This window comes from Papaver somniferum, chromosome 11, assembly GCF_003573695.1.
Source record: "Papaver somniferum cultivar HN1 chromosome 11, ASM357369v1, whole genome shotgun sequence".
Classification (NCBI taxonomy): domain Eukaryota; kingdom Viridiplantae; phylum Streptophyta; class Magnoliopsida; order Ranunculales; family Papaveraceae; genus Papaver; species Papaver somniferum.
In genome coordinates, this window is record NC_039368.1 from 79070383 (window position 1) to 79093298 (window position 22916).

At 34.3% G+C, this 22916-nt stretch overlaps 1 protein-coding gene across 1 annotated transcript; it reads right to left on the minus strand.

The window, feature by feature from the left end:
- Nucleotides 1-5938: 5938 nt before the first annotated feature.
- Nucleotides 5939-8639, minus strand: LOC113324628. The gene is made up of 6 exons (XM_026572927.1): nt 8585-8639; nt 7517-8519; nt 7330-7426; nt 6751-7244; nt 6552-6642; nt 5939-6469 (listed from the first exon to the last, which is right to left on the minus strand). The coding sequence occupies exons 2-6, from the start codon at nt 8488-8490 to the stop codon at nt 5939-5941; spliced, it is 2187 nt and encodes a 728-aa protein (XP_026428712.1). The 5' UTR covers nt 8491-8519; nt 8585-8639.
- Between the last annotated feature and the right edge of the window lie 14277 nt (nt 8640-22916).

Consider the following 22916-nt stretch of genomic DNA (forward strand, 5'->3'; position numbering starts at 1 on the left):
GTCCCTTATCAAAAAACTGGAAATGACAAATTAACCCTCATTATTGATAACCTAGTTTAGTGATGATAATCAAATTTAGTGTTAATTATTAATTTCACTTATATTAACTCAAAATCAAAACAAAATCAGATTTTTAGAGTTAAAAAAAAGTTCAGAGAAGAAAAAAAAAACTTTTGTGAAACTCTAGATTTTGATTCACTCAACCAAAATGAGTGATTCCAGTGACCCGGTATACTTCTAAATTAGTTCCCACTAGCTTTTTCTCGCTCAAAATTATCTAAAGTACGTAACAAAATCAAAACTTTTAAATTTTCAGAAGAACTTACGGTTGCAATTTTTGTCGTGACCAACCGTAACTCTTAGTTACGGTTCGTAAGTTATCGAAATACCAACCGTAACTGGTTAAATTTTGGGAAGATCCAATCGTAAAACCAGTTACGGTTGGTAATTAAATTTGGAAAACAACCGTAACTAAATTACAGTTGGTAACTAATGAATCGAGACCAACCGTAACTACCCTACGGTTGGTGTGTCAACTTAACTTTTGAACCGTAAATCATTATTTAATAAATTCTTAAGACACGGGATTAGTTACGGTTGGTATAGTTGTTTGAATAACAAATGATAACTCAATTACGGTTGATAAATATGATGCAAGTACAAACCGTAACTGAACATATTTCTCAAAACTAAAAACTTACGGTTGGTATTTGAGTTAAAACCAACCGTAACATCAACCAAATCTACAGTTACGGTTCGTATTTGAGTTATTACCGACCGTAACTCATATGCAACCAGAAATTTCAATTTCAATTTTCATACAAAACCCTAATTTTTGATACAAAATTAACTTAAATCCAACACGATAAACTAAACCCTAACTGGGTTTTTCCAAACATTTTTCAAATCGCCGATTAATCGAAGACAATGAAATTTTCAGTTTTAATGGAGGTTACGGTTGATGGAGGAGAAGAGAAGATGAAAAAAAAAATTGATTTGAATTTTTCTGATTCATTAGGTTTAAAAAAAATTGATTTGGTTTTGGTTGATTTAAGATGAAAAGGGTAATCTAGTCAATTTACATCCCCTTTAGGACATCCCCTAACCAATTAAAGGGACATTACTATCACAATGCCGTCCCTCTAATAAACCATGACGCCCTTATACTAAGCTTGTTTTATTTATTGTCTGGTTTTTTCTTTATTGAATTGTTGTTTGTTGTGTATGGCGCCCTTCTCCGTACTCTCTCTCTTTATCTTATTTTTTAGAACATGGGTAGTAAGCGTAAAGATTCTGTTAAGCAATATTATGTCAAGCAAGATGATTCTAATAGTGTGGCAGGGAAACGTGTTAATCTTAGTGGTGATGGATCTGTGGCGGCTAGTCATCTGGAAAAGTGCTCAAATGCTTCCAATCCTCTATTGATTCCCGAGGACGTAATATTTCGCTTCTAGGTAGTGGTGGATGCTTTCGTGGCTGGTGTTGATCCAACAACTTATAAGAGGGTGCATGGCTTCTGGGTGCCTTCTGCCTTTGGCTACCACTTACAGAGATACTGTCGAGCGATGCGGCGACCATACGGTGAAGGACGACATCCTTGACATATGGACTCTGTGCTATATAAACAATAATCTCCTCGAGGTGGCCGACCAAATTTCGCGAGTGAAGGATAGTCCCATTATCGCAGATGTGTTAAAAAGCTGGGAGGCTCCTATTCGTTCAACACTAGGTCTCGTCTTTTCCGTGGAATGGTTGGACGAGTTTCTAGTTAAAGTAAAGAATCGAAATGATCCACGCGCACAACTTATAGGACAAATCGCCGAGTTGGAGAAGAAATTGGCCAAGCTTTCCAAGGTGACTTCCAGGAAGAAGACGACGCTTAACCGTCTAGTTGATAGTGTGGCAACGACGACTAGCGCAGCTCAGCAAACAGAGATGACTGAGAATTAGGTTCGCATGGATCTTGATAAGGTAAGAATGGTCCGCGTTCCAGTCTGCATGTCACGCCTGGCCTGTTTATGTTACACGCTTATGTTTACGTTCCTTCCCCTATTTTCTCTCTTCTTTTTTTTTTGAACAATTTTTTCATGTTTGGTTGTGGTGTTTGAGGATATTTGTGGATACTTTGATATTTTTTTATTTGTGCGGAATGTTTTTGCATTTGTTTTTTTATTATGTCAACTGTTTTATAGTGTTGTAAGTTATCCCTCTCCCTTTTTTCCCCAGGTGTTTTTTGCGTTACGAGTTCTGGATGTGTATCATGTGGTGTGGGTCAAGGTATGCTATCTGCGTTTGTGTGAATGACGAGTTTTTAGTTTTAGTTTTAGTAGAGAATTTGTTTATTTGTAAGGATCATTTTTTTTTGGCGCGTATACCTTGTAGGTACACATTTCATCTTCCGCCACGTGTCCACAAAGACACACATGGAGGACATGCGGCTGAGAGCATCAAGATATGATATCACACGTGGACAGCCAAGAGACGCGTCCTGTCAAGATAGCGTCGCCACCCACCAGATCCAACGGTAGAGGATCGAGGAGACAGAAACACTAGAATACTGCGAAGCACTGGGGGATAACCCAAGAGTCACTTTATCTTATCCCTAGAAAGATCTAAGATCTACGGCTAAGGATAGCCAGATTGACGCAGACAAGACAGGGACAGAGGACAGCTGTCTACCGCGGACAGACATCTCAACTACCCGCATTAAATACCCTCAAACAGCATACGTGTCAGTCAGCCTGTGGAGGAAGCGCAGATAGCACTGAATATTCAAACGGAACACGCAGAGAGAACCGAGAACACGAAGACCTCTGCGTAAGCGGCACAAGACACAAGAGGATAATGTTATAACGGGCTTCAGAAGTGGACCCCACGTAACCACCCTATAAATACCCCTCTCTCCCAGGTGAAGAGGGGGCAGAAAAACATTAAGGAGAGAATAGGAGAGAGACAGAGATATATAGAAAGTGTAAGTGAAGTTCCTCCCGCTACGCAGGCTTATGTTGATCTCAAAGTCATTCGACTATTTCTGTAACCTTCATACATATAATGAAAAACCCAAACCCGCAGACAGAGAATCATATAAGTTAATCGTTTCATCTATGTTCACGCATTTATACTGTTTATGTTCAATTCGATACTTATGGTATATCATGTTCGTACATTTTACACTTCATCCACTATTTATCTTATTATATGAGCTAAGAACAATGATTATAGTTGATGAGACGAGGAAGAGTATTAGAACTCTGAGTCAAGGATTCGACATAATCAATCCATTCCCCTCAGGCGCAGCTTATTTACTGTATTGTCATGAGTCTGCGCGCATTATTTGTGAATACTCAGATGACATTGATCTCTGTGTTCACATACCCCAACATGCGAGTTTTGCTTTGGCGAATTCCCGTTGATGTGACATGTTCTCCCTGGACAAACAGAAACACCACATTTTCTTATAATATTGATTGATAAGCTTCTTTTTATTTTTTTGATGGGAAAAGATCATATATTAACAGACAAATATAGTACAAAAGATTTACAAAATCATTTTTATCAAAAACATTAGAATCTATGCTAGATTTATGAACTTTTTGGTGCAGGCTATCCGACATGTGTTGTAGCTTTTTAATCCTTGCCTCCTTGGCAATGTAGTCCGCTGCTGAGTTATTCTTCCTCTTAACATATTTCACTTTAGCTTGAGGTAGATCGCCCAAGATTAACTTATTTCTTGCAAGGCGTTTTCCGCTGTCCATGAAGAATCTGAGCTTACCTTGTTTATATTGTCTGCCAACGCTTTGCAGTCAGTTAGTATGAAAACGCTTGATAAAATATTTTCTTTTAACCATGTAACTACCTTTAATAAAGATTTTGCTTCTACGTGGAAAGCTGACGTAGCCCACTCAGAACCCGCCGATAGGTGCATGAAAGTCTCTTCATCTTCTGAATATAAAATGAAAGCATATCCCATTGACAAATCCTCTTTCTTAAAGGAAGCATCAATGAAAATTATCCAATCTGAATTTAGGTTGGACAAAGAGTAATTGGTTGAGATTTTCTTTTGAGTTTTCATATCACTTTGAAGGGTATTTGACGAGGAGGATTGTAAAAACCTATTGATTTTTCCTATTAAATTGATTGGGTCTGGGTTTATTTTCTCAAAGACTACCGAGCATCTATATTTCCATATGAATAAGCTTCTATTGACTTAACACCTTTGTAGAAGAAATCTGGTTGAACTATGGTTATTTTGAGCTCCAGTACTGAAATAATGATTTCTATTTGATTCAAGGTAATGATCTCATTTTCAAATAAAGATCATTACTTTTTAAATGAAAGTCTTACCGTTGGCAGACACTTACTTTTCTTGAGACCCTGAAGCTGATTCAATCTCGTAGAGGCTATTGATTTTGATTGTCTTATAGCAAAAGGCTTATCGAGAAACACAATTTAGTTACAAGGATTAAAAGGGGCTTCCATGGGAATGAAAGTAAGTCCACTGGATAGGTTGGCTCGAAAAGACACCATCGCCTTCTGGTCCTATCGGGCAAGCCCTATTAAATGGGAGGGAATGAATAATAGTGTTGTGTGCGTGGGGCTAGATCAACAACTCTTTATTCTAACAATACCGAGTCTGACTAACTCCTAGGTCATATGCTTGACTCTGCCCGACTCTCCACAACTTTGTAACGCGTTACGCTTAAGCTACAATTATAATAAGGCGTTGTTCTCTCCGGGCCACCGTTTATTGGGACCATCTTCTTGAAAATTTAATTCGACCCTTCTCGACCATTCATTTTTCCTAGACACATAGACACCACATTTTCTTATAATATTGATTGATAAGCTTCCATTGACTTAAAACCTTTGTAGAATAAAGGGCTTTTTAATAAAGTAACCACCTTTTTGAACCATATTTAAGAAACTGGCCGTTTTTATGAATCTTTATATAAACTGGCCGATATTGACATTTTCCATCCCGTTTTTTTTCAAAAAACGGATTTAGGTAGTTAACTGGCTACGTGGCAGTTAACCTGCTAGGTAAAAGACGACTTAACCCTCGTCTGAGTTCGTAACCAAACCAGTATCGAGTCAACTCGGTGACTCATTGCAACGGTCGGATTTGTAACGGTTGGATTTGTAACGGTCAGATTCAGCTTCATTCATATAAATTAGGCCCTGCAGAGAAGAACCATAGTATTTGTCATACTCAACAGATCAAAAAAATAAAAATAAATAAGACATGAGCCAAAATGAAGTAAACTCTCCAGGCAGCAGTAGCAGCAGCAAGGTAAGATTAAGATTAAAACAACCCCTAATTTCATGTTCTATCTGTGCACAGGGAATTCATGATCCAAAGGTATGTCCTTGGATTTATTCCAGGTGCAAATATATACCATGTAATGGTATAAGGCAACTATTTTGTTCAAAAGCAAAAGAAACAAACGAAAAAATGTTTTTGAAGTGTTCAATTCCAACCTGTCAGTACTTTGAATGGTTTGACGATGCCATCGATCCTGTCAAATGCAAGATGGTGAAATTACCAGTAGAGAATGGTTGTTACGCTTGCGGAGAATCTGGTCATTGCTTCAAAAACTGCCCACTGCAAAATCAAACCTGCAACAAAGATCACTGCAAATCAAAAATGGAGATGAAATTTTGCAAGAATGAACACAACAAGAACATAGCATACCTCACTTGTACAGATTGTGACGGTTTTAAATGGGTCTCAGATGAAGTCTTCATTGCTGCAAAAAACAGAATTATGCATTCAAGTTTACAACTTAATGCTATATGTAAGGAACTCAACAATCTGAAAATGTAACCTGCAAATGTACTAATAAACAACCATCCACTTTTGATTCAGCATTAATTCAAGTCTACAAAAGAAAAAAATATTGTCTTCTTAAACACAAAAAATCAGAAAACGGATCTCAAATCATTTCTTCTTAGCCTTTCCATTTCCCCTTCCCTTTCCTTGTTTTATATTCTGAGATACAGATCCAATGCCAAAGAAGTTATGATAAAGGTTATTTATTGTAGAGGGTGGAGTAGAAGATGGTGCTATAGATGGCAGACTCATAGGTGTTGTGGAAGCTGGAGTAGAAGATGGTGTTGCCAAAGTCTGACTGCCAGGCCCTGTAAAACATTCACCAACAAATGATGCCGTTCTCTTCTTCTTGTTTGACTTAGCTGCACCCCTAACTCCGGTGGTCTGACTTGGCTCTATGTTGATGAAGGTGAAGCTTTGTGCATCACATTCAGTCCTTTGCCTCTTTGCAGTTGGATTAGATCCCACTTCACCACCAGCACATGTTCTTTTGTTGTGGTTAGTAACATTTCCACATTTCCCACACCTCCTTTTTGTCTTCTCAACACGAGGTTCATCATAACTTCTTACCCTCTTGCTCTTGGGTCTTCCTGGTTTCCTACTGTGAGGAGGGTTCAAGATCTTCTTGTTCATGTTTGGCTGCAAGAACAAATGCACTTATATTAATGTAGTTGAGAATATAAATAGGGCATATAGTTACAAATTTAAGAAGAAAAAGTACCTGGACCCATTCACTTTTATCATCTAGTGGTGCAAAAGTTGGTGCATATGTGGCCTTATAGTTCTCCACTGAATAGTAATCACTGCAGTACCTGCTCAAGCAGAGTATGTAAAGGTTAGTGCTAGATACATTTAAGGCCTAGAAATTGCATAAATAAGTTCTGAGACAAGGTACAGATTTAAAAAAAGAGAAATCTTACTTTCTCCATTGTGGCCTTATGCTATGCAATGCACTCACTGCATGCATACAGGGGAACCCCCTCAACTGCCACTGCAAACAAGAGCAAGTCTTGGCAAGTATGTTCACTGTGAACACAGAATTCTTTGGACTAGTCACCATATATAACTCTCCAGCCACACAAGGGTCAACACCATAGTCAGTCACAAATTCCAACATTTTCTTAATCAATGTAACAGCAGTAGGAACCAAATTACCATCTACCCATGATGCAGATTCAGTCCTCCTATTGTACCATGTACCCATCACTAAGTTAGCATACATTATTCCTATCATTATAATTGGTTTATTTCTCATCTTGTTGATCATATTGTTAAAAGACTCTGAAAAATTGTTGTTCATATGTTCACAACAGTGAATAGGGTTAAAAAAGGCCCTGGACCATGTAGCAGGATCTTCTCTACTGAGATAAGCACCAGCTGCAGCACTCTGTTTCACAATATTGTCAAAATGTTCCTGCACAGCCAATCAAAAACTAGCTAACTTGACTGTCAAATAGTGCATAAAACCAATAACAAAGAACTGTTGTGAACTGTCAAACCTGAAAATGCTTTTCTTTGTATGCTTTTGCTGCATTCCATAAAGAACTGTATAATTCAAGACCCTTGTAATCCTTCTTGAAATTTTTGTATAAATGTCTGCATTTTAACACATTGCAATTAACATAAGGACTTTATCTGATCTGACAAACAAAAGAAACAAGAAACAAAGTTAGACAAGAAAGTTACCTCCAACAGTATCTGTGGTGATGGCCAGGGAACACTATACCAACAGCTTCCAATAAACCTTTTTGCCTATCTGAAATGAAAGCCACTTTCACTGGATGTGCTAATATTGCATCCTTCAAATGCTTCAAAAAAATGATCCAATTTTCCTTTGTTTCAGCTCTGCATACCATAATTCCTAACATTACTAACCCATTCTGTCCATCAAGTGCAGTTGCAGCCATCAATACTCCCCCATATTCCCCTGTTAGATGGCAGGCATCAAGCCCTATAACTCCCCTGCATGCTTTTCGCCAACCCCTCATTGCAGGTTCAAATGAGAGTGTCATGCTTTCAAAGGTGTTATTCACTGTGTCAAAAGTGAACTTAGCAACAGACCCATCATTGCATTTTGTAAACATCTTGCAGAATGCTGGTACTTCATTGTAACTTTCTTTATAGTTCCCATATAATGACTCTAAAACTAGATTCCTAGCCTTCCATGCACACTGATATGGTATATTTACTCTCTTTTCAGCTAAGAAGTCTTCCTTGATTTTATAAGGGTCTGGAACAACTTTTTTAGGCTTATTCTTCATCTGATCAAGAACAAAATCCTTTACAAAATGAGGATCAGCAGATCTATTCCTATTTTGGGGATCCCCTTCACACTTATGTTCCAAATTCACTTTCCTAAGAACAAAAGTCTTCTCACCCTCTTTCTTGCTAGCATACACAAACCAAGGACAATCATGTTCTGTTTTAAACCTACACTCAGCCTTAATTCTAGAGGGAGCACTTCTATCCAAAATATATTGACACTTATTAAGAACACAATAACCCCTGAGATGTTTCTTAAATGCTTCCTTATTTGCAAATCTAGTTTTTACCTCCATTTTGCTAGGATCTACTGGAGTAAAAACTTCTTCTTCAGGGAAAAGATCTACATCATGCTCACCCTTCATGTACTGACCAAAATCATCATCAAAGTCATCCATGTAAGCAGGTCTTTCATCCACATCCTTACCTTCACATTCAAGATCAACATCAGTACCATATAATAAGTTACAAATTATAATAAATGAAATATACCTTTTTCTTTGCCTTCTTTTTCTCCTTCTTCTTCTTCTTCTTCTTCTTCTTCTTCTTTCTCTTCTTGTTCTTCTTCATCTGACCCATACTCAATGTCTTCATCACTGTCATATACTGGAGGAGCTTCTGGATTCTCAATTGGGTGACATTCATCTTCTTTGGTGTTTTCCAGCTGAATATTGTCCACATCTTCAACAAACTTAACTTCATTTGTAGCTTTTGACTGACTGCAACCACTGCTACTAGCCTGAGAATGTTTGGACATGGGCACATCCATGAAACTCAGCTTTCTTGATGCACCTTCAACTGATTTATCCACACTATTTAGCCTTGGGGATCTTCTAGGGGTGGTTCCCTTACTAACTGTCTTCTTCTTTGGTGTAGTCTTTGGAGTCCCAAACACTGTGTCTTTCATCCCCATCCAAAAACATATACATCCATCCTCATTTACAAAAGAATCCTCCCAAAAATTATCAAAATCATCATTGTTTAACAATGGCAGTGGCAGACATTCTTCCTTAAACCAATATAAATTAAACTTCTCTTTAACATCCATAGACAAAACCTTATACACCATATACTTAAGTGTCATCAAGTCTGTTTCATCTCTATGGCAATCAGGAAATACCAAAGTCTCATTCTTTGGCTCCGCATATACACTGATATTCCTAAATTTGAACTGACTGCAACACAAATGAAACAAAATCAGATATAAACCTATGAAAACCCAATGAAAACCTAATTAAGCAATATTACTTAAAATCAAACACCCAATCACGAAAATTAAACCCCAATTAAACAATAAAAATTTGGTTTCAAATAAACCCTAATTACAAAGGAAAAAAAACAGAAACCCTAAAAATCAATCGATCAATTAAATTAATTAACTATCAATACAATGATTTTCATCATATATTAAGTCACGGGTTTCGTTAATCTTACCTTGATTCAGACTGTTTCAATCCCGGTTTGTACCTCATCTTCACTGTATCACCACTATCTCTGAATCCCTAAATATGTAGAACTTTTCTTCCAAATACACTCTGGTCTTTCTGCTAACATCTATGTCTTCAGCAAAAACAACTTCAATAACATCAGTTTTCTTTTTCTTTTCAAACAGCTTCAATACCTGACCCTAGTTTCAGAACGAGGGAGAAGAGAACGAGGGAGAAGAGAACGAGGGAGAAAGAGAACGAGGGAGAAAGAGAAAGTGTGGTGAGAGATTACACCACACGGGTCTTTAAATGGACAAGGGCACAGTCGTAAATTCTCCTACCGAGTTTGACTTATTCAACGCAGCTGACCGATCTGGTGGGCCCAGGTGTCAACTCTAACAGAAAGGCCAGTTTCTAAAAGAATTTAAAAGCTTGGCCGGTTTATTAATTATATGGTTTGAAGCAGGACACTTTATTAATTTGAGCTTCTGTACTGCAATAATGATTTCTATTTGAGCCAAGGTAATGATATCATTTTTAAATAATATCTGTGTCATCCCTATCTAATAAGATATATAAATATCATAAGTTCACATAACTCTTTGGTCACGGAATTGCATATTAGTACAACTTTCTTAGCCTAAACAATATGTGCCTCTTCTTTTCCTAGTTAATTACTTATCGTATATCTAAACTCCGTATCATTTTTACATAAGTTATTATTGTAATGGCTTTCTCTTCACTCAATACTCCCTCCTAAGCGGAATTTTGGACTTTGATTGACCTATTACGGGCGTGACTCTAATTTCAAGATGACTTTTTAATATACACTCTTTTATTATGCATTGATATTATGTAAATAGGTTGATGTTTATTTTTTTGGGTATGAGATAAAGCGAAAACATGAAAAATGATGGATATTTATGAAATACAATTTTTTTTAACTCTAAAAGACTTGAAAAATTCTTCTTTTGTATAAGGACGGAGCAAATACAAATATATCAAGAAAATAACGGGAGAGACAAAAATCTACCTCCCATCTCATTCTAAATTTTTGATTCATGCGAATTTTAATGAGCGTTTTATCCTCCTATGATGACAAATTTAAGTACGCACTAAGTCACAACCACTACTCCCTAAATTTAAGTACGGACTAAGTCACAATCACTCTCGTATCTTTAGAAACCGTAAGGTTTTAATAGCCATCTTGTGTTCAGCAGGCAAAATCATTCGAATGACTTGGAGTTCACAATATAAATCATTTGCATCTACATCAGAAGATGATCCATGTTTCAATGCAGTTTCAAGACGATCGTAACACGATGTCAAACGAGCATCATCTAATGAAATTAAATTCCTTGAACCACACAAGAAACCAAAAATATCCTCATATGCTTTGTAATCCTGGTTAAATTGGGGCCTATGCCATTTAATTGGGGCCTATAAATACATGACAAAATAGGATTATTAAGAAGTAATTCATAGAAACCCCTTAACCAACTATTTTCTTAATGGCTAATTTATCCCTGATTAATTAGTGTTAATTCGGGTGATTAGTGGTAAAGTATAGTGTTAGATGTGAAATTAACTTGTGTTAATTAATCATCTGAACAAGAAAAAATTTGAAAAATTTGAATTTTTTTGAAGAACTCAGAATCGGTATATACCGATTGTAGCCTCAAAAACATACAGAGATTTTTTGAAACTAGCTTCTTATCAAAATCGGTTTATATGGACATGAAAATCAACCGATTATCCATAATCGTTTTATATTGGCATGAACATGAACCGATTGTGGTTGAATTTTCTCTTTTTTATCTGTGAAATATGTGTTGTTAAACATCAAATAAAACTAAAATTCATTCTATACCCGAGTTAATGAAATGAAATCGAGTATGATTTCATACTCATTTTATGATCGAGTATTAACTGGAAAAAATGGGTTAACCAGAATCGGTTTACACGATACATATGTAAAAACCGATTCCTGACATTGCACAACAGGAATCGGTTTATAAGAATGCTCATGTAATCTGATTCTAACAAAAAAAAAGATACAGAAAAATTGAGAACAACAATCGGTTTACTCGACATGCATATAAAATCCGATTCTACCATTATACATCAACAATCGGTTTTTATAAGTATTAATGTAATCTGATTTTGGTTCAAATTTCTCGAACCAGAAAACATATCAAGGACAACCGGTCTTTGTGGGCATGAACATAAACCGTTTCTATTTGCAATCGGATCACATATACATTAACGTTAACCGATTCTGATAAACCAGGAAAAATTTGATTTCAAAATTTTCAATTTTTGAGCAATTTTATGTTACTAAAACCTAGTTTATAGGATTGGGTTGAGAAGAAAAGAAGAAGAATCAGTTGAAGTGGAGATGGAAATGAATTTGATTTTGATTTTAGTTTTATGATTTTGATTTTGATTTTAGTTTTAAATTTTATGATTTTAGTTTTAGTTTTTAATTTTATGATTAGGATTTGATAGGGACAAATTAGTAGTATTAATATTTGATAGAGAGTAAAATGGTAGTTTCATCAAACTTAGACACCCCTTATCATTCTTTATGGGGTGGATGAAAAAAATCCACATGCCCCAATTAAGTGACATAGGCTCCAATTTTGCCAGGTTTATAATGCTCAAACCATGTCTTTAATGAAACAATAACTTGATCGACAATAAATAAAAAATAACTAACTCTAAATGATTCTTCAGGAGACTGGGAGACTGTGTTGTCTCCTCTTCATCTCTACTTTCATCAAAAAAAAAACCTCTTTTTAATAATCTTTCTTGGTACATAAAATTCATGGTCTACTCCCATTTTGGTTGCAATTTATTTAACTTTGATCATTGCACTATACAAACCCAGTGTTTCTATAATCTTCAAAATATTCAACAAGCCCTTAAATTTGATCCATAACAATGTCAATAAGCATGTCTTAACAACATTTAAAATATCATACCAAATAACCAAGCTTAATATAAATTATATACTTGAAATTCCATCAATCTTGCCTATAGTAAATTTCTTTTCCAAACCTTTGTAGGAATTGTCAGATAATTTGAATAGTGCCTTTCTTATTTTAGCAATTTGAAATCTGAACCTAAAAACAATTTTTTATATGTTATTTAGCATAATGAAAAAGGCTTTCGCCTTAGTACAACATTTGATCGTACAAGAAAGAGCCAAATTAAGACTATGGAAGACACAACGAGTGTAAAAAACCCTTGGATGTATGTCTAGCAATCTTTTTTTTACACCTTGATGAAATCCTTTCATATTATCCCATTATCATATCCCTGACCTCACATATCATTGATATCAGGATCCAATCCTTTCAAGACTTTTTGCAACTCTTCAAAAAGCCCTAGTCCAATTGTTGTCACTTGCAAAAATTCTATAGAATACTCTTTTATTTTTTCCTTGTTAACGAAAACACCCAAAATTCGTAAGATCAAGGTTGGTGACTTGTATCAAGTGTAAAATCGAGCAGTACTGAAAAGCATTTTGCTGCTTTCACTTTTGAAATGATCTTGATCTTAACTTCTGAAGACAATAAAATTATCAATTCATTTTGAATATTATGACCAAAATTATAATTCTGAAATTCATTATTCTCGATACGTCGAAGATGTTCTTTCATAACTTTGTCCCACTCCGCAATCATTTCAAACATCCCTAAGAAATTACAATTATTACCTTGATATATTTTTGCATTCTTTCCATGAAATGATAGAGTATGTTTAGCAAGATACTTCACGACGGAAATCATTCTTTGTAACACTTCTTTCTCGTGTTATTTTTCACTATTAATTCGATCTTGAGCATTCTTATCAATTGTTCGTTCTTTTCCATTCTTATGTGTATTTCACCCCAATATAACATGTGAAGAATGTATGCTTTTTGTATTTCATGTTTACAAAGTTTTTCACCCGTATGTCTACATTAGGGGTGGGATTTGGGTTGGTTGGGCGGGTTACAAGGCTTGGCCGAGGCATACCCAAGCTAGGATTCCTTTGCCCAGATTGCCCATCGAGATCGTGGAACTCATGGAGGTACTTTCCAAGCCCGCCAAAGTTATGTTTCACGGGTTCCCCGGGTTCCTCGGGTTGTCCCAAGTTTCGCTAGACATACTAAATTGTTAACAAGGTAATAACAAATTTTAGTTCTAATTAATTGCTCTATTTATATTAAATTTTCAAATAATTGAAGATTATTTACAATAATATAAATTTTTTCATATTGAATGGTTAATGAGATAAAAATTATTTATAATTTCATCATTAGATTTGAAGATAATATCTAAAATTACTTTAAATGGATAATAATATCAATAATACCTATATTATAGTTCTTCGGGTTGGGCGAGTTACTCGGATTAGGAATATTTGTGCGCATGCTTGCCCAAATTTAACTCGGCTTTATAAAATTTATGCCCAAGCTTGCCCAAAAATTTGGAATTCGTTGCCCATGTCCGCCCAATGTTCAGGTTGGGCATGGGTTGGGTGGGTTAACCCAACCCGAATCCCACCCTTAGTATATATTCTGTAATACCTTCATTTACCAACTTATCGCTCATTTGCCGTTTTTTAAACCACTTACAGCAAAAGAAAAATACCATGTCCAACTCCTTTGAATAAGCTAACCACTGCACAAATTCTTTCTCACCGTTAGGTAGATGTATTATATAGTATGTCGAAGAAAAATGTCTACCAAACCTGTTCTTGGGACCATTTTTCAGCATAGGATCTCATATCGGACCATTTTCTATTGAAATTTCTCTTGACCTTGTATCGAGATTATCCCAAGCCGCCGGATTGTTCAAATTTCCTGCCATATTTTTTTCTTGTTTGTTACCTAATTTAGTAACATTAGTATCTGGTTGCTCTTTTTCATTACCTAATAAATACAATCACAAGAAAATTATCTAGAAACATAGTTGCTGTCAATGTAGATAAAAACTACAACAAATTAAGATGACGTAATAATATATCTGAGAAAGGAATTGGCTGCAATTTTTGTTCCCATTCTATAATATTTGCATAACACAAAAACTTTTGAAAGAGATGTCAAAAAACATAATCATAGAAAATTCAGTGAAAAATGTTACCTTCAACAGGAAACCCTTCAATTTCAGTTTCAGTTCCATGTTCTTCACTTCTTTCAACAATAACATTATCAATTTCATTTCCATCTAAATTTTCGGCTAAACCACGTGGTCTCTTAACAATAAACTTATCAAGACCTCCACTTAAAGAGTCAACAAGTATTTTTTTTCTCTTTCTCTCATTCATTTTATGAATACCTGACTTACCCTTGGGAAACATTTTGAAAAACTTCTTCACCTGCACACAGTTTAAATAACACAAACTTGCAATTAGTGATTTAATAGACAACCCACAACTGCAAAAAAAACTTTAAAAATAAAGTTACATCTAACAAGGTATGACCATGTTTTAAGTTTAAGATTTATCAAAAACATATGATCATGTCCAATTTCTTATAACCACCCTACCCCAAACTTAATTGATTGAGAAATATTACAACTAAGTCAAAATTTAAAGTAAAAAACAACATAAACTATTCAATTAATTAGATAAATATAAAATTTAAAGAAACATATCTGAAACCTCAATAATGAAGAGTCAGTTTTGTTCCCTAACGAAGGTATTCACGAAATCTTCATGCTGAGTTTTTTTTCCTCTTTACTTTTCACGGCCACTTGGCACGTTTTGGAAAGAAATCTAAGGAAGATATGTATGTTGCATAATATTTTTTTTTGGGGACCTCAGATTATTAGGCCTAGGGCGGTCGACCGTTTCTCCCCAAGCCATAGACGGCTTGAATTTGTAATAGGTTTTTAGTTGCGTTGTTGTACTACGAAGCTACCAAAAAAATGGAAAGAAAAACAAAATTTCACAATCCTAAGAACGCATCTTCTCTAAACAAGCTATAAACTTACTAAAAAACTTAGATTATAGAATTCAACATCAAATCAAACAATTCAAAACCCAAAATTATAAATCTTCTTCATTACATATATGCCATTTAATAATTGATTAAGATTATTTATATATTTATTTATTAGGTATCTTAATCATTAGCAAATAAAATTATTCAAAAGGATTTTCATCAGACAAGAAACTTTTCGGATAGGAAGACATTGTCTAAGTGACTGTCTATTTTTAGACATTGGCTTTGACATTCTCTCCCCAAAACTAGGCCACCTCATCTACAGATTAGTTTAAGAAATTAGGGCTGGAGAAGGTTTTTAGAAAATATGAATGTATATCCTACATGGATTTAGACATTTTCCTTCACATATACTCTATTGGAGAAGCTATAAACTGGGACTGTGAAGAATAATATATCCATTTGTCAAGTTTGCACTAGTATCTGGAAACCCATCATCATCCAAGCTATTTCCAATTTTACTTTGTGTTTTACCAAAATCAACTTTATCTTTTGCTTTTAGCCTTATCGTATCAAATAACTCCTTGTTATCAACTCGACGCTATTAATGATAGAAATATAAAGACTACCATGAAATGCTTATAATATGTACCATATAATACTTCACATGTTAAGGCGTTCATTTTACTCTCTACGAAACAAGTCTTCTATCTTCTATCTAGTCAGGTATTTGAAACATTTCATTTACATTTAAGTTTAATTTAACTTACCATACGAAGTTATATAAAAGCATCTAATTTGACTTACTTTGTACAAAGCATGTATTGGTTTCAAAATATACAGTGATGTATGCTTCCGTAATGATTATATTGGCATTTCATTGCATTAGATATGCATTATATTTCATAGATTGTATCTATCTAGTGTAATGACATAAGAAAACATTAGAAAGAAGAATATAAGGATCCTACAAAATTATTAAATAAGGAGGTTTATTTGATTGAACTGGACCACAAATTCATAGTTTAGAAAAACCTAAATACCAGCAATTGCTACTACACTATACCCATAGAAACATTTGTCGACTCCGATATTGAAGAAGGACTGGAGAATAGGGTTAGCAGCAGTAGCCGAAACTCAACTAAATTTTTTAACCCTAAAAAGTTTCCAATAAAAATACCACAGGTCAAAACCAAAAATGCATCTCTAGATACCTTTACCGATAGAAGCAAAACACAGATATTGTCAACTCAAGATCCGATTTTTCAACAATGATCTTGTTCAACCCAGTTCCAGCTAAGAAATTACACCACCAACTCAACATATACAAATATGTAGACTTAAAAAAAATGCATTAATCGTCTTCCTCATCAAGTTTGTCCATCGTGTAAAGAAACATCAAGGCTAAAGATTTCTTTTGTTACCTTGTTTTTGATGCACCATGTGAAAAAACACCCTGGACAAATATTTCTTTTGCAACCTTGATTTTAATAGACCAACAATAAAAAAACATAAAAAGAGAAATAATCATAGATACGAACACAATGTAATGAAACTGAAAAAACCTTTATTTCCTGATTTAGCAGGTGAAGTAACAATAAACAATAATAAAAGTTGCACAACTCATTCGATGCAGTAATAAGACCTGCAAGAAACAAAATAATCATGGTGTTCGATAAGAAAACAATCAGGGTGTCGATAAGACAAAACAATCATTTGAACCATAAAATAAGGATTTTGTTTTGGAATAATATTAATCCATGTTTAAAAATATCAAAAGTTTTTATATTTGGAAACTTGCTACAATATGAACATGGGATAAAATAACGAAAAATACCTATTGTATAAAATTTTAGATTTTTGGTTAGTTACTTAGTATATTATCATCAAAATACAAAAACAAAACAAAAAAAATTACAAAAACAAAAAAAGAGCATAATCTTGGACTTTTAGGAATAGTAATAATTTTCGTTCGTTTTTTTATTTGCAATGAATGATATTAAGCAAATTTCTTTTGGAATGAATAAGATTAAAAAAAAAATGTTGAAGCTCATTTTGTTATTTCCTCCATGATTTTTTTATTTTTTTCGTCTTTCTTTATTTTTCCTCAATTCAAATTTTTTTTTAATATTTTTTATTTTTTTATAGCATGTTTAAAGTGTTTCGTATTATTATTTCTTTAGTAATTTTGTATTCTAATTATTTGACAGGATTTTTCAATTTTTCTGGAGAGGAAGAAGTACAATTTGATCATCAATGTGTTTTTAATTTGATCTTAAACTTTTATTTTTGTCTCAATTGTAATTAGAATTTTAATCTTTAGCAACTTGGTTTGTAATTAGGATTACTTTAATCTTGAGAAGTGTAATCGGATGTTGGACATTTCATTTTATGATAGATTTAATCGCGTTGAATTATAAAACTTGATTTTATTTTAATTAGTTATACGTATGTTTTAAAGTTAGGATTTTATAATGAGTTCTAAACGACTTTTATTTTAATTTATTGTGTAAATTATAAGATTTAGTTATTTTAGAAAATATTTTTTCTTACATACGATTGTGTAGAAAATATATTGTGGGGTAAAATATATTTTCTTGGATTTTTTTTCCAAAATTTTATAAAACTACAAAAAAAAAAGATATATGGTGGGGCCAGAATCAACTAGAAGCTCCGGTTAATGAGAGCGCTCGAATAAAATTTTGTTTTTATATAGAGAATAAGTTTCTAAAACTTGATCCATGAAGTTTGTTTGATTGCTTCAGGTTGTCCTTACATGGGATGTTTTTCTTAGGACTTGGCCCATCTCCTTTCCTTATGTCGAGTTCATTGGGTTATCTACTCAAAATGAAAACTGTTGTTATGCTTCATTTCTACTTCCTGGTTTGTTTTTATTAATCTAATTTCTTAAAAATTCTAGAACTTCTGAAATCCGTTGGCTAGACAACCTAAGTGGTTTCGTCTCAAGCGCGGTCTCAAGAAATAAACAAAAGTGAAACATGTTGTGAAATAGAAGAAGATAAAAAGTATAGCGAAAGAGAAGAAAAAATCCCATTCATATATTTGTTATTGACAAATATTAAATCCTTTACTTTTAGGGCCACATATAAGGGCATCCCGATGATAAATGAGATTTAACCTACATTTAGTATGTATAACATTTTCCTTGATGGCCATTGAATGTGTTATAAAAACACATACCATTTACTATGGTTTCCTACTAGAGATGGACATGCATATGTTTCCTCATTAAAACTTGACAACGAAAACTTATTGGGACAAAACCTTAAGGAGAAATAAGAGTATAACGTGATGGCTCGGTACCTAGCTTGTAATCTTTGAGTCTGAAATTTCCCAAATTCGAAATGGGTGAATTTCTTGATATCGAATTGTTGTGCTTTCGTGATGAAAATTGCTAGCTGATGAGTCAAATCAAATTAATAATTTACATAAGTATATGTTACTGTATGATCTCATGTAAAACTAACATATAAAATATAAACCCTTTTTTTTGTTTCAGAGTTTTAATTAAAATATCACAAATACAAGAAAAATCAATTCATAAGGGAGAAAATATTTACTATTATCTACAACTTGGTGTATTGAACTGTGTGCTGATGACGTGTTTTAAAATTGAAGAAGACTAAAAAGCAGGGAGAAGAAAAAAGAGAATTCATTCATATGTATGTAATTGAAAATACCAAAGCCTCTATTTATATGGTTGGACGCGAAGACATCCCGATAATAAACGAGATTTATATCTTATATACTTTTAACATAATCACACGTTTATAACAAAACACAGAAAGCTAGAATAATAGTTAAAGTTTTTGATGTAAGAAAGGGAAACACAATAAAACATATGTCCACTTTGAGATATCCTGATAAACAACGTATTTCCACGCCAAAGCAAACGTAAATATCGTGTCATTTGGACTTATGTCTTGTTCATCTTCTGGAACATCGGTGTTATGCTGTGAAAAACTACTCTTCTTCGTGTCAGTATGAAATGATGAGGATGCCTAAGTACACCACAATCTCTTCGTTTCACCCTGTAAGTAATAAATCTGATACCTTGAATGATCGTATATGGAAAAAATCGAGACAATACAACTTCAAGATATTCACTTGACAATAGTTACAGTACAAAATCGATTGACTATCTCAATGTTAACGTTAGAGCATTGCTCGGTCGAACTCGCAAGCGTTGTGTCAAGTTTAGTTGATCAAAACTATAATCTTGATTGCTAGTCTACCAATAGGTGTTTCAGACTAGGATAAATAATGTAGTTGAGCTTTAAACTTCACGGTGCTTACAACTGGAGAAAGAAGATCTACTGAAGAACTCGGAGGAACTTCATCAACAAAATGTATGTGGAGACTAAAACTCTTATATCACTCAGAAGTCTATTATATTCTTACATATCTCCTATTGAGACAAATTGTATATGATATAGTTTTCATATCATACACATTTGATATTTTGATCTGAGTATAACTCGCTTATTTATTTCTCGAAATATGTGTTGGTAACTTTCTGTCTTAGCTACATTCATCATCCTTCTTGACTTTATGTCAAAAGATGATCATGTGAAAATTTCCTTGAAACATCTTACATGATTTGTTGAGACAATAATTTGATGTTGACTTGGAAAGTTTCGTATTAATCATTCGATCACTTGGGAATTGCTTATTAGCTAATGGTTTGTGTGAGACAGTCATTGTCGTCTTCTGAGAATGTTCAAGGATTGAAATACGAGTTTACTATGAAAAACCCTTGAAAACATCACAATATGCGTACTTAATGTACAAAATGTATGATAAGATTCAGGTCCGGAAACTAAATATACGTATATGTTCGCATATTGTTACAACTATGGAAGTCCGGGAACTGATGTGATTTCAAAGTTTTTTTAGTAAGATGATTCGTTCAAGACTTGTGAAAGAAGACTTTAGACCTAATTTTTATAAAAAAAGAAAGAAACTACTTAGTGAAAATTGATTTCAAGATTTAAAAATAGACTAAGGTTCCGAATTCCACTATTACTTCAAGTTGATTGGTTTACAATAATATTTCAAAAAAAATTATTTAGCTTTTCTCATTAATTCACTTATCAATCTATAAGGTATCCAAATATTGAATTGTAATCCCTAAGCATGAATTGTCAAAAAATTAATTTTAAGCATAATACATCAAATTGATTCACAACTAATTAAGAAAACCATTTTTATCTTTATGTTGATCCATGTGAATTAAATAAAATAAATAATTAAATAAATAATGTAAAAAGAAATTACCAATCAAGCATGATTAAATAGTTTCCCCCATTCTCTCAGTCACCGGGTACTTGGCCCCTCATCATGTTGGAAACATGCTCAAATGTTAATTTCATTTCTCAAAAGGTGTTTACAAATAATGAAATGGGAGAAAAAAAATGATAAAATCGGGACTGTAACATTTATATTTGTTACAACCGTAATTTTTATAGAGAAGGATAAAAAAATCAAGTGCCACTGCCACTGTTCAGTACGACTGTCCTAGGCTGTGTCGTCATCACTGTGGTTCTGCGACTATCTCCTAGGGTCTTATGTTTTTTTTCTCTTCTTTAGCAACAACAATGGTAATTCTCTGCAACTCTGTTTCTGTCCCAATCTCTCTGTGTTCATTCTATGACCTCCGACCACTTTTTATATACTCGACAGAGACTCAAAATCTCTGCAATAACTCCGGAATTATTCTCCTTAACTCTGCCAGCCTTGGAAATATTTTGTTTTCTTTTTATTCTCCTACACGCGTCTTCATCTTGTCAATTCATGTTTACTCACTCCAAACACAGATTGAGTCAATTCTTCTCTCATCACACGCCAACCACAGAGAAACACAAGAAGGAGTAAAACGATCCCATGAAATCTCACACCTTTGTTTTCTTCATCCCGACGATTCAGCCAATTCTAACCCAAAACCATCGACATACCATCCATGCTTGGTCCAAACAGGCCCAAAGAAACCATATACAGTGCTCGAGTCTCGCTCCAACTTGACAAAAATCTTAACAAAGTTTTCGTAGGAAGAAAACCCGGGAATCTTTTCAATCCTTAAATCCACCATTCTAGACAATTCTGGTGTAAACGACGACTATTACTAGCTCTATTGAGTCAAAATAAACAAACCCAATGAGTTTAAGCCCTTGAATCTCCCTAAAACACGATCGAAACTCCAACACCAATTCTGCATGTGTCTGCACTATTTTCCATCAAATTTTGAAAATTGAATTTGGGAAGAAGGTGCCCTTTATCCTATTGTTGGGGTGCCGATAGTGATTTGGGTTCCCCTTAGTAATTTGGGTATCCAAAGTGAAGTCCGAATAACAGGTATCCTCTGGGTGCCTTTATCAACTTTTCGAGCCGATTTTTCCAAAAATGTTTATTGGCCAAAAATACTTACACACACATAAAACACCATATTAAGTACAAAAATGAGCGTTAACTATATATAAAATTGAGGACAACTTAGACACAAAATTGTGTCTATCAAATACCCCAAAACTTATTATTTGCTAGTCCTCGAGCAAATCTAAAAAAAAATAAAAATAAAAATCCTAACTCACTGTCGCGGGCATCACGGCTACACGTAGCACGTACAACAAGCCTTTGAACCCCTAGGTTAGTGGACGAGTTATAGTCTCGGGAGGACTTACAAGAGGTGTAACCACAAAACCTTATACTCCAAACCCTAGTTATCTATGCAGAACCTTGAATAACACAAAATAACCTCCTTGGTTGTCATACTCTCATTGACTACAGGAGGAAGTACCCTGATGTGAAATTCCAATTGCTCTACACGAGTTTGCATTCAAACATATTATAATTCATATATGATGACAGAGCTCTACGCAGATAGTCGCACTATGGACATCAATATCCGGATTCAAACCAACCACATGAATATATCAAGAACATGGATATAGAGAAAAACATATATGGTTTTTGACGTTGACTAAAAATAAACGGTGTTTCCCATATCTGTTTGAAGGCCACTACCAAGAGGAACCTATCCTAATGGACTAAGATACCGGTCTGATTAATATCAACACAACTAGCATATACAAGGGAACCAGTGGTCGATAATCCTAACTCTAGATCAACTCAGTTGGCATATACAAGGGAACCAATGGTCGATTTTATTGAATTTATTCTGGTTGGTCTGATGGTATGGTTTTTTTTTTTCATGGTAACTCAATCACTCTATTTCTCCCTAGCAGTGGTAAAAATTCGATGCATGTGCCCCACCAAATCACATAGAGAAGCATATTTGAAATAAATAAAAGAACAACAAAAGGTGAAAAAGACTCAACGAGATATGGAGAAACTACCATATTATTTCTAACACCTGAGCTATGTGCTTTTATGAATAGAATCCACAACCAATATGTTTCCATCCTAGATGATTTTATGGGTTCCT